This window comes from Mustelus asterias, chromosome 17, assembly GCF_964213995.1.
Source record: "Mustelus asterias chromosome 17, sMusAst1.hap1.1, whole genome shotgun sequence".
NCBI classification, from domain to species: Eukaryota; Metazoa; Chordata; class Chondrichthyes; order Carcharhiniformes; family Triakidae; genus Mustelus; species Mustelus asterias.
Window position 1 is genome coordinate 12,214,362 of NC_135817.1, and position 13,097 is coordinate 12,227,458.

General features: G+C 45.1%; 1 protein-coding gene across 6 annotated transcripts in view; it reads left to right on the forward strand.

Annotated features, from left to right (window-relative positions):
• Positions 1 to 13,097, forward strand: part of mcf2la (mcf.2 cell line derived transforming sequence-like a) — a 170,556-nt gene that overhangs the window by 119,910 nt on the left and 37,549 nt on the right. For all 6 annotated transcript variants that reach the window (XM_078232301.1, XM_078232300.1, XM_078232302.1 and 3 more), the window contains 3 exons: positions 3,513 to 3,628; positions 10,207 to 10,276; positions 12,800 to 12,892. In XM_078232301.1, coding sequence (XP_078088427.1) covers positions 3,513 to 3,628; positions 10,207 to 10,276; positions 12,800 to 12,892 — 279 coding nt within the window. The remainder of the gene's footprint in view (positions 1 to 3,512; positions 3,629 to 10,206; positions 10,277 to 12,799; positions 12,893 to 13,097) is intronic.

Below are 13,097 nucleotides of genomic sequence, written 5' to 3' on the forward strand. Positions count from 1 at the left end.
GTTCCAGGGTTGAGTGCAGGGCCAGGGAGATGGCCTGTGCTGTGGACCTGTAGCAATGGTAGGTAAATTGTAGTGGATCCAGGCAATCCGGGAGGCTGGAATTGATTTGTGCCATGACTAGCCTTTCGAAGCACTTCATAATGATGGATGTCAGAGCCACCGGACGATAGTCATTAAGGCACGCTGCTTGGCTTTTCTTTGGTACCGGGATGATGGTTGTCTTCTTGAAAGATCATAGAAACCCTGCAGTGCAGAAGGAGGCCATTTGGCCCATCGGGTCTGCACCAATCACAATCCCACCCAGGCCCTATCCCTGTAACCCCTAGATAGTCCCCCGACACTTAGTGGCAATTTAGCATGGCCAATCCACCTAACCCGCACATCTTTGAAGCAGATAGGGACCTCGGATTGTTGTAAAAAGAGGTTAAAGATGTCTGTGAATACCCGTGCCAGTTGGTCCGCGCAGGATCTGAGTGCTCGTCTGGGTACCCCATCCGGGCCAGTTGCTTTCTGCGGGTTGACCTTCGAGAAGGTTGCTCTGATATCTGCAATGGTGACCTCTGATACAGGTTCATCTGAGGCTTCCGGGGTGGAGAGCGTGCTCTCGCTGACCTCTCGCTGAAAATGGGCATAGAATGCATTGAGCTCATCAGGGAGGGGTGCGTTCGTGCTAGCGATTTTACATGCCTTCATCTTGTAGACCTTATCATAGTCGGCGGGGGTCCATGTAGCTAGCCTGGGAATCTAGCTTGGTCCAGTAATGTGTTTTGGCATCTTTGATGAATCTCCTTAGAGCATATCCGGCTTTCTTGTATAGGTCAGGGTTGCCTGACTTGAATGCCTCAGATCTAGACTTCAGCAAGCAGTGGATATCCCTGTTCATCCATGGTTTCCGGTTGGGAAACGTACGGATTTGCTTCTTTGGCATACATTCTTCTATACACTAATGAAGTCAGTCACTGCAGTGGAATACTCATTCAGGCTGGTCGCAGAGTTTTAAAATACTGACTAGTCTACTGACTATAAGCAGTCTCGTAGGAGATCATCCAATTCATCTGAATGTATGGCATGAAAGCCCTTTAAAGCGATGATAACCTTTCTGGGCGGGACTCTCATTATGTCACTGGCGGCACGGGGGAGGAACATTCTCATTTTCCGACTCTCGTGGCTTTTATGCCCATATCGCAGGGACGCAAAAACCCAACCAATGTATTTGGTTTTCCAAAAGATATTCAATAAGGTGCCAAGTAAAAGGTGACAGCATGGGATAAGAAGCTGGTGGTGTTGTGGTGATGTATTTAGCATGGTTAGAGGATTGCCTAACTAACAGGATAAGAAGTTTAACAACACCAGGTTAAAGTCCAACAGGTTTATTTGGTAGCAAAAGCCACACAAGCTTTCGAGGCTCTAAGCCCCTTCTTCAGGTGAGTGGGAATTCTGTTCACAAACAGAACTTATAAAGACACAGACTCAATTTACATGAATAATGGTTGGAATGCGAATACTTACAACTAATCCAGTCTTTAAGAAACAAAACAATGGGAGTGGAGAGAGCATCAAGACAGGCTAAAAAGATGTGTATTGTCTCCAGACAAGACAGCCAGTGAAACTCTGCAGGTCCACGCAACTGTGGGAGTTACAAATAGTGTGACATAAACCCAATATCCCGGTTGAGGCCGTCCTCGTGTGTGCGGAACTTGGCTATCAGTTTCTGCTCAGCGACTCTGCGCTGTCGTGTGTCGCGAAGGCCACCTTGGAGAACGTTTACCCGAATATCAGAGGCCGAATGCCCGTGACCGCTGAAGTGCTCCCCAACAGGAAGAGAACAGTCTTGCCTGGTGATTGTCGAGCGGTGTCCACAGTTGCGTGGACCTGCAGAGTTTCACTGGCTGTCTTGTCTGGAGACAATACACATCTTTTTAGCCTGTCTTGATGCTCTCTCCACTCCCATTGTTTTGTTTCTTAAAGACTGGATTAGTTGTAAGTATTCGCATTCCAACCATTATTCATGTAAATTGAGTCTGTGTCTTTATAAGCTCTGTTTGTGAACAGAATTCCCACTCACCTGAAGAAGGGGCTTAGAGCCTCGAAAGCTTGTGTGGCTTTTGCTACCAAATAAACCTGTTGGACTTTAACCTGGTGTTGTTAAACTTCTTACTGTGTTTACCCCAGTCCAACGCCGGCATCTCCACATCATAACTAACAGGAAACAGAGTCAGGATAAAGGGTCATTTTCACTTTAAACAAACTGTGGTTAGTGGAGCACCACAGGTTTTAGGGTCTCAACTATTTAAAACCAATATTAATGACTTGGATGAGGGGATGGACTTTTGCCAAATTTGTTGACGATACAAATGTAGCTACTAAAGAAAATTTTGAGGAAGACACAATGAGTCATGGATATAAATAAGTTAAGTGAGGGGCAACAAATTGGCAGATGCAGTATAACGTGTGAAAATATGAAGTTGCCCATTTTCATGGCTAGAATATTATTTAAATAGTGAGATACTGCATAACGCTGCGATACAGACTGTTCTGAGTAAAAAAAATCTCAAAAGATTAGGATCAAAGTACAGCATGTAATTAGGAAGGCAAATGGAATGTTGGTCTTTATTCCAAGAGAGGTGGGATATCAAAATAGGGAAGTCTTACTACAACTGTAGAGGTCATTGGTGAGACTGTACCTAGAGTACCGTGTACAGTTTTGGTCTCCTTACTTAAGGAGGGATATACTTGCATTGGAGGCAGTTCCGAGAAATTTCACTGGATTGATCCTTGGGACGAAAGGGTTGTCTTATGAGGAAACAGGTTGGGCCTGTACTCAATGGAATTCAAAAGAATGAGAGGTGATCTGATGAAACACACAAGATTCTGAGGGTGCTTGACAGGATAGATGCTGGGAGGATGTTTCTCGCAATAGGGGAATTGAGGGTCACGAAAGTTTATAAATAAAGAGTTGCCCGTTTAAAATGGAAATGAGAGTCATTAATCACTAGAATTCTGTAGCCCAGACAGCGGTGGAGGTTGAGTCATTGAATTCAAGGTTGAGTTAAGACAGATTTTTGAGCTACAAGGGTCAATGGTTTAGATGGGTTGGGCAGGCAAGAAAAGCTCACAATCAAATTAGCTTTGACAGCAGCGTGGGCTTGAGAGACTGAATGGCCTACTTCTGCTCCTGTTTCTTCTGTTTTTACGTTAATTCACAGAGCTTAGCAAACTACTTAATTACACTAATAACTGTGGAAAATGTACTCCGTGGTTAGCATGCATTTTATCTTTCAAATTAACTCCCAACCAAGATGAGCCTACCTGTAATCCAGTCACAAAGATGATACAGGAAAGCTGAAATAAAATCTCAAGTAGCCCTGACATAACTTTCTCACTTGTAAGTGTCTAAACGAAACTGTCTCGATAAACTGAGGAGGTCCTGTTGTAATGGCTGTTTACAGGAAGTCTCTGCTGGTCAGTGTCAGGTCTGATTTGGTTTTTAATCCCAGTTTTTTATCGTCCAGGGGTATGCTGCTGAGATGGAAAATCCTTCGATGATTCCATTCATCCCAGTGGTTCTGCAGAAGAAGAAAGATGTGCTGTTTGGAAACATGCCTGAAATCTATGACTTCCATAACAGGTAGAATCATTACATGACCAAGTGTCATTCCACGAAGCATTGTTCTCTAGGATTTGTTGGGTCAGTTGGAGGGTATCAGTATCACATTAACACAATGTCACTGGGCACCCATATCCCTGTGGGCATATCTCCAATGCCAATCTACATGTGTGACCAGAATACTTGGTGCCCATATGACCCTCTGCTCCCCTCACACAACCCTCGCCCACCTTGTAATGTCCTATGTTAGGGGTTGTGAGTTTTAACAAAAAAGACAAGAACATGGTTTTGCACAGGTGGATTCAGAGCAACAACAACAGATTTATTCTGGGAGCTGTTGCCTGTACAGAGTACAAACAAAGTAAAACAGCCATCTATGGCAACACCCTAAAGACATCACCATTAAATCATGTGATCACCTCTTAAGGCAAACTGCAAGCCTTTTAAACAACTCTCCCCTTTCTGTGATTATGACAAATTACTATGTTTTATGTGGGATCAATAATAGTCTAGACACAGGGTTTGATTTGATTTATTATTGTCACATGTAACATAGTGAAAAGTGTTGTTTCTTGCGCGCTATACAGACAAAGCATACTGTTCATAATGAAGGAAACGAGAGAGTGCAGAATGTTACAGTCATAGCTAGGGTATAGAGAAAGATCAACTTAATACAAGGTAAGTCCATTCAAAAGCCTGACAGCAGCAGGGAAGAAGCTGTTCTTGAGTCGGTTGGTACGTGACCTCACTTTTGTATCTTTTTCCCAATGGAAGAAGGTGGAAGAGAGAATATCCAGGGTGCGTGGGGTCCTTAATTATGTTGGCTGCTTTGCCGAGGCAGCAGGAAGTGTAGACAGAGTCATTGGATGGGAGGCTGGTTTGCGATATTGGGCAGAGCAGGAGCCATACCAAGCTGTGATACAACCAGAAAGAATGCTTTCGATGCTGCATCTGTAAATGTTGGTGAGTCGTACCTGACATGCCAAATTTCCTGAGTCTTCTGAGAAAGTAGAGGCATTGGTGGGCTTTCTTAACTATAGTGTTGGCATGGGGGGACCAGGACAGGTTGTTGGTGACTATGCATCATTAATACAGTCAACAAGAAAATTGATCAGGAGGATGACTTATTCCTCGTTGGTTGTATACGATGTATTGAAATTAAGCTGTCATTGATCCTAGAAGTATGGTTTGGAGCTTCAGAAGACACGTCTTCTCTTGGAACTAATTATGCATCATTCTCACTCCGTATAGCAGCAGAGACATAATCATCAGGCAATTCAGATTCAACTAAGTCTTCTCTAGTAGTATTCACAACACCAAGAACTAAAGAAGTGGGTACTTCTGGAGCTGTTTCTGAGAAATCATTTTGAGATGGTAACAACTGGTCAACATGGTTTGAACCATGTAAGAAATTGGACCTGTTTTTGCTAAACTATGGCTGGTACCCGTTCGTGCTTATTTACTTACGAACGCTTAAATCTCCTCCTTGAAATGAACATTGTTTTGCCCTCACTTCTCATCTAGCAACTCATTGTTGTTGACCCTCTACTATCTCTGAGGTTTCTGGAGGTAATAACAAATCAAAGTAGTTTTCAACTTTCTCTTGAACAATAGTAATGCAGGTGAACTTTGGGTAGTCGCATTTCTAGTGTTTATATACTATGCCAAAAAGTCATTCACACAATATAATGACGAACCTTACTCTTTTGAAGCTTTTAAAGAATGTTTCAAGGATCGTGCATATCTTTCAGTTAACCCATTGGTTGATAGATGATAGGGTCTGGATTTTATATGGTGAATAGTATTTACTTGGAGATAATCCTTAAACTCTTGTGAAGTAAATTGTGAACCATTATTGCTAACAATCTGTTCTGGTTACCAAATGTTGTCAAGTTTTTTAATGGCTTATTCAGATAAAGATTTACAGCATGGAAACAGGCCCTTCGGCCCAACTTGTCCATGCCACCCTTTTTTTTTAAACCCTTAAGTGAATCCCAATTGCCTGCATTTGGCCCATATCCCTCTATACCCATTTTACACACGTAACTGTCTAAATGTTTTTTAAAAGTCAAAATTGTACCCGCCTCTACTACTACCTCTGGCAGCTTGTTCCAGACACTCACCACCCTCTGTGTGAAAAAATTGCCCCTCTGGACTCTTTTGTATCTCCCCTCTCACCTTAAACCTATGCCCTCTAGTTTTAGACTCCCCTACCTTTGGGAAAAGATATTGACTATCAAGCTGATCTGTGCCCCTCATTATTTTATAGACCTCTACAAGATCACCCCTCAGCCTTCTACGCTCCAGAGAAAAAAGTCCCAGTCTATCCAGCCTCTCCTTATAACTCAAGCCATCAAGTCCCAGTAGCATCCTAGTAAATCGTTTCTGCACTCTTTCTAGTTTAATAATATCCTTTCTATAATAGGGAGACCAGAACTGTACACAGTATTCCAAGTGTGGCCTTACCAATGTCTTGTACAACTTCAACAAGACATCCCAACTCCTGTATTCAGTGTTCTGACCGATGAAACCAAGCATGCTGAATGCCTCCTTCACCACTCTGTCCACCTGACTCCACTTTCAAGGAGCTATGAACAAGTACCCCTAGGTCTCTTTGTTCTGTAACTCTCCCCAATGCCCTACCATTAACTGAGTAAGTCCTGCCCTGGTTCAATCTACCAAAATGCATCACCTCGCATTTGTCTAAGTTAAACTCCATCTGCCATTCGTCAGCCCATGGCTCAATTGATCAAGATCCTGTTGCAATCGGAGATAACTTTCTTCACTATGCCACCAATCTTGGTATCAACTTAATAACCATGCCTCCTGTATTCTCATCCAAATCATTAATATAAATGGCAAATAACAGTGGACCCAGCACTGAGGCACACCGCTGGTCACAGGCCTCCAGTTTGAAAAACAACCCTCTGGCTTCTGGCAAGAAGCCAATTTTGTATCCATTTCGATACCTCACCCTGGATCCCATGAGATTTAACCTGATGCAACAACCTACATGCGGTACCTTGTCAAAGGCCTTGCTAAAGTCCATATAGACAACATCAACTGCACTGCCCTCATCTACCTTCTTGGTTACCACTTCAAAAAACTCAATCAAATTTGTGAGACATGATTTTCCACTCACAAAGCCATGCTGACTGTCCATAATCAGTCCTTGCCTCTCTAAATGCCTTGTAGATCCTGTCTCTCAAAATACCTTCCAACAACTTAGCCACCACAGATGTGAGGCTCACCGGCCTGTAATTCCCAGGCTTTTCCCTGCAGCCCTTTTTAAACAAAGGCACAACATTTGCCTTTACTAGATCTCATAACTTCCAGTGACTTGAGTGTGCATCAATTAGACTAAAGACATGTAACCCTCAAACAGACCAGTGAGGTCTACATGCAAACGTTGGCATGGCATTTTAGGCCATGCCCAAAGATGTAAAGAAGACAACACTGGTGTAGTTCTTATTCGTGCACATGATTGACATTGTCCCACTTTTTCTTCAATCTGAGACCTGGCCACCAAAAATAACTGTTAATTCCTTCATCCAGACTTGCCAGCATGTCCTGTAGTTGTTCGAAATCTTCCATGCAGACTAGGAAGAATGATCACTCAGAATCCCCGCAATAGACACCCACCCTGGACCGTCAACCCAAGCTTTCTTGACACATATGGTGGGGCGATTCTCCCATCCTGCTGTGCTGAATTTGTAGCTCAGCGGGCCGGGAGATTTCAGCGGGGCAGGTTAGTGCGATCCACCTCCTAGCCATCAGCTCCGTGCCAGAAATAGGCGTGGAGCTACATTAGGTATGCACATGTTAATTTAAATATATGTTAAATGCTATTAGCAGGCCTGGGACTGAAGTCTCCGGGCAAGCTAGCCTTCCCCCCCCCCCCCCCCCCCCCCCCAAACCAGGAGTATTTCACTCCAGCAGGGTTTACAGTTGCGGCCTGACCCCGCTGGAGTGAAGGGGGAGCAATTGGGCCTACAGGGGGGAGGAGGGGGGGGGGGCCTGGGCATCGGCACCTTTGCAGTGCCAGCCTAGGCCCCCGGCACAGCCCAAGTGGCAAACTGCCAGTGCCTGGGGGCACCTTGGCACTGTCCACCAGGCATGGGGCAGTGCCAAGGGGGCTGGGCCTAATGGAGGGGGTCTAATGGGTGGGGGTGAGGATGGGGCAATGCATTATCTGCATCTTGACTTGAAACCATGGGGATGATTCTCCCAACACAATGTTGAATTTGCATGAAAACTGGGGTAAATCACGCTGCCACTCTGCATTTGGGATTGTGAGCATAGGGAGGGAAGCCAGCGATCGGGGTGGGGGAGAGGCTGCAGGGGCAGGGGGGAATGATTGAGGCAGACTGGGGGTGGCGAGGTTGGGGCTGGGCCCATGGGATTTGATAGAGTCGGTGTTGCGGGGTCGTGAGGCTGGCCAACGACCGAGAGTCTGGCAGACGGGGGCTAATTTGCTTGCGCCGATCTTGGCGTCAACATATCGTCGCATGCACCGTGGCCCGCTCAGCACTGTGCTGACAGCCTCTTGGGTGGGACTAGGCCCCACCCACTGATTTCTTACACTGGTGCACTCAGCGGTGCGCAGAGTGTGGGAAATTCTTCTCGGAATTCCCACTTTTAAAAAATCAGCATGATTTCCTCCAGTTTTCACTTGAATTCAACATTATTTTGGGAGAATCGCCCCCATGGTTTCAAATCAGGATCAGATGATGCATTCCAGCTATTGTTCCTTTCAGTACCGTATCCATCACCTTCCCCATCACAGGATCATTTCTGGTATATCTCTGAACTGGAGAAGCTGTCCGAGGTAAATGATCTACTGCTGCTTCACAGCTCCAGGGACCTGGGTTCGATTCCCGGCTCGGGTCACTGTCTGTGTGGAGTTTGCACATTCTCCTCGTGTCTGCGTGGGTTTCCTCCGGGTGCTCTGGTTTCCTCCCACAGTCCAAAGATGTGCGGGTGAGGTTGATTGGCCATGCTAAAAATTGCCCTTAGTGTCCCGAGATGCGTAGGTTAGAGGGATTAGCGGGTAAATGTGTAGGGATATGGGGGTAGGGCCTGGGTGGAATTGTGGTCGGTGCAGACTCGATGGGCCGAATGGCCTCTTTCTGTACTGTAGGGTTTCTATGATTACTAGCAAAAAGTAAAGAATATTCACAAAACTAGTTGGTGATATCTGCTCAATAGGTAACAGTAAGCATGATATTCATTTTTTTTTCAAATGACCCAGCTGTACAGCAAAGCATCCCTTCTTTTCAAATATGCCAGATACTGTCCGGAGATTCTCCCTTCTGTGATCGGAAAAACCTCTTTGCTTGAAACCACACAGAGCTTTTTTCTTATTTGCGTCTTCCTGCACTGGCACTTCAATCTTTAATCCTGTTGCTGCTTTTCCACAACCTTCTAATATTTGAAGTGTGAGAACCACAATGTCATCTTTCTTCTACTTGGGGCTTTTCCTCAATGTTCTCGATGGAACAAAATCCCGACTTGTTGCCAACTTTCTCTCTGGAATGTCCTAACTATGTTCGGGGTTGTGAGCTTTAACAAAAAGAACGCGGTTTGCACACATGGATTCAAAGTAACAACAACAGATTTATTCCAGGAGGTGTTCTCTGTACGGGGTACAAACTAAAAGTAAAACAGCAGCCTGCGGCAACACCCTAATGACATTACCATCAAATCATGTGATCATCTCTTAAAGCAACCTGCAACACTTTTAAATATATAACACCACCACCTCCCCACCCCCCACACACAACTGTTTTTCACGCCCCAAAGTACCAAACCGCCTTTTTTTTTTCATGGTGCTGTGTCATCTCCCTACTTGTAGCCATCAATAAGCCCGCTTGAACCCACGGAGCTAGATGTATCTTCTCTCTGTCAAAGTATCGACTAGTAGTAATGCCTCAATGGTGTCAGCCCTGTCTTAGTGGCTGTCAACTTACCTCCGTGAGTTACAAGATCATTGGCTCTAGCTCCACTCCAGAGACTGAGGTACAAAATCTAAGCTGACCCTCAGTGCAGTTCTGAGGGAGTGCTGCAGTATTGGAGGTGCCATCTTTCAGATGAGATATTGCCCTCTGTCTACCCACTGGGTTGGAATGGTCTTGGGATGTTGGTCAAAGAGGAGGTGGGGAGTTCCCACCCATTTTTGGCTAATATTTATCCCTCAAACTCCATCACTCGCACAGATTATCTGGTCATTCATGTTGTTGCTGTTTGTGGGAGCTGGCTGTGCAGATGTGACCGTGTTTCTCACACAACAACAGTGACTGCACACCAAAAGCATTTGATTGGCTGCAGAATGCCTTAGTACATCTTGTATTTGTGAAAGGCGCCATAGAAATGCGGGTCTTTCTTACTGAGCTGGGGAAACATCAGCAGAGAGGGTCCCAGGCCAGGTTCTGTCGTTTTTGGTATTGTGGACCTTGTAAATTGTGGACTTTGATGTTCTACTGCTGTCAAGGGGAACAAAAACCATCCAGAGTAAGGGGCTGGTCCAAGGGTCCTATTTTTTTTTTTACAGAATTTTACAAGCCCAACATGAGTAGTTGTGTTTCCTTCTTTCTGTTTAGGATATTCCTGAGGGAGTTGGAAAATTACATCGACTGTCCAGAGTTGGTGGGACGATGTTTCCTGCAGAGGGTATGTGAAGTTAGTTTGAGTAATGCTGCACTCTATCAGTGTTCCAGTACTGTCATCGCCATACATAGGACTGGTCTCAGATGGCTATGAGCTGCTATTATAGCGCACACAATTTCACTGCATCATTTGGAAACTATACCCTCACTACTATACCCTCGCTAAAACTCATAGCCAGGATTCTTTGGGCCCGCTTCCATTCTCTTCTCCCACAGACATCCTCTCTCCCATTCACACTCGTATCCCCCTCCCACTCTCACTTCCCCACTTCCTTTCCCACTCTCTCACTTCTCCCTCTACACCAAATGGACTGTAGCAGTTCAAGGAAGCGGCTAGCTGAGGGCACTCAGGATTGGCCAGATAGTGCTAATTTTGCTGGCAACATTCATTACCCAAGGATAAGAAAAACCCTCTCCCACTCTTCCTCCCAACAAAATGGATAACCGCACATTTTACTCCATCTGCCAAATTTCTGCCCACTCACATAACATATCTATATCCCTTTGCAGCCTACTCTTTGTATCCATCTCACAACTTGCTGTCCTACCTATCTTTTGTACTGTCACCAAATTTGACTATAATAGTCAGCACCTTCATCCACGTCATTAATATGGATTGGAAATAGTTGGGGTCTCGGCACTGGTCCCTATGGCATGCCCTTAGTTACAGTTTGCCAACCTGAAAATTACCTATTTATCCCGACTCTGTTTCCTGCTAGTTAGCCAATTCTCTCTCCATGCTAATATATTATCCTCAACACCACAAGCACTTATCTTGTGTAGCAAGCTTTTATGTGGCACCTTAGTAAGTACCTTTTGGAAATTCAAGCACATATCTTCTGGTTCCGCTTTATCCAACCTGCTTGTTACATCCTCAGAGTATGCTGGTAAATTTGTCAAACATGATTTCTCTTTCATAAAACCATGTTGACTGTTAACTAATTTTATTATGAGTTTCTACATATTCTGCTTTTACCTGAATAATTGATTCTCGCATTTTCTCAATGACAGATGTTAGACTAATTGGCCTATGGTCATGTTCAGTTTCTCTCTCCTTTCTTGAATTGAAATGTCACATCTATGGTTTTCCAGTCCACTGGGACCATTCCAGAATCTAGTGGATTTGGGAAGATTACATCCAAGGCATTCACTATCTCTGCAGCCACAGACCCCAGCATGCAGGTCATCAAGACCAGGGGACTTGTCAGCCTTTAGTTCTAATAGTTTTCCCAGTACTTTTTACGTTAACAATTGTAATTGTTCCACCACACATTAGGCGGAATCTTGTTGAATCATCAGGGGTCTGACAGCTGGACGACTGGCAAGAGACCCACGTGGCCTCTGTCCAGAAGGCCCACCGAACCACAAACCAATCGAGCAGCGGCGAGGCCACCGACGGGTCTTCCCCTCAAATCAGGACCCCTGGGGCAGAGGTCTTGTCTACAGCGAGCTGCCAACTAGTCAGAGGCCCTGCTGATCTGATGCTCAACTGCACCACAGGGGAGGCCATGACAGCTCGAAGGAGAGATGCTGGACTTACCAGGCTTGTAGAACAACCCAGATAAATAAAGTTGGGTGGATTGGGTAGGAAGGGTTCACAAGGCGAGGGGTGCAGAGGGGTTAGCAGTAAGAGCGGTCGGCTGCCTCTCATTGGGCAACCCCCTTCCCAATGTTGAATCCCTCAAGGGACATCTTCATCTCGCCAGAAATGACAGACATGCCTCACAGGTTTACCTGCCGTGCATGTTGCACAGTGACAGGCCCTGCAGCTGGGACAATACTAGTGGTGGGATGGGACCATTAATTGACTACTTAAGGGCCTCAATTGGTGCTGGGCAAGAAGACTGGCCATGGGCCTTCCTGCCCAGAACTCATCCTGGAAAAGACAGGAAGATGGCAGGCAGGGTTCTAGTACACCACTATCTTGCCAAAGTACGTCCCCTTCCCACCTCCAAGTTCACCACCAGTGAGAGCACAAGAAAAAAGATCCTTGTTTCAGAAAACTATTGCAAAGATGTTCCAAATTCACCTTCTAGACTGTCTTTGCCATTGAGTTGTCTGGTCTATGTGAAGATTTAAGTAATTATTGCATTGCCTTTGTTATGAGCTCCATTTAATTATTTTTGTACTGCTCCCCTCTAGTGGTATCTATTGTTAGGGGGCCCAAAACCCCTGGCAACAGCATTTTCTGACCTTTGTTATTCCGAATCTCCTCCCATATTGATTCTACTTATCTTCTGAGCCAAGGTGCTTTATCACTCATGTTCTTATAAGGGCACAGCGGGAGTGAGGTTAAGGCACCTGTAAAAATAGGATGAGGATGAAATTGTTCTGCGACAGAGGTTCAGAATTCAGTTCCAAGATGTGTCTGTTGCCCATAGCTGTTGTTGGTGAGGTGACTTGTGGGAAGAAATGTTGCCAGTTATTAGCCAAGCAGCAAACTAACTGTGGGTGACAGTGAATGTCCATCAGTCACCAATCTATGAAGTGATGAAACTCTTGACGTGCGACCGTTTCTGTTTTGTAGATGGAAGATCTCCAGATTTATGAGCGGTACTGTCGAAATAAACCCCGCTCAGAAAGCTTGTGGAGGCAGTGTTCAGACTGCATCTTCTTCCAGGTATTTGTCACTGACTCGGCCCCTTATTTATTTCTTACTAAACCGCTTGGACTGTGAAGATAGTTAAGATGCAAGGCAAGTTATGTTTGAGGACTAGAACATAGAACATAGAACATTACAGCGCAGAACAGGCCCTTCGGCCCACGATGTTGCACCGACCAGTTAAAAAAAAAACTGTGACCCTCCAACCTAAACCAATTTCTTT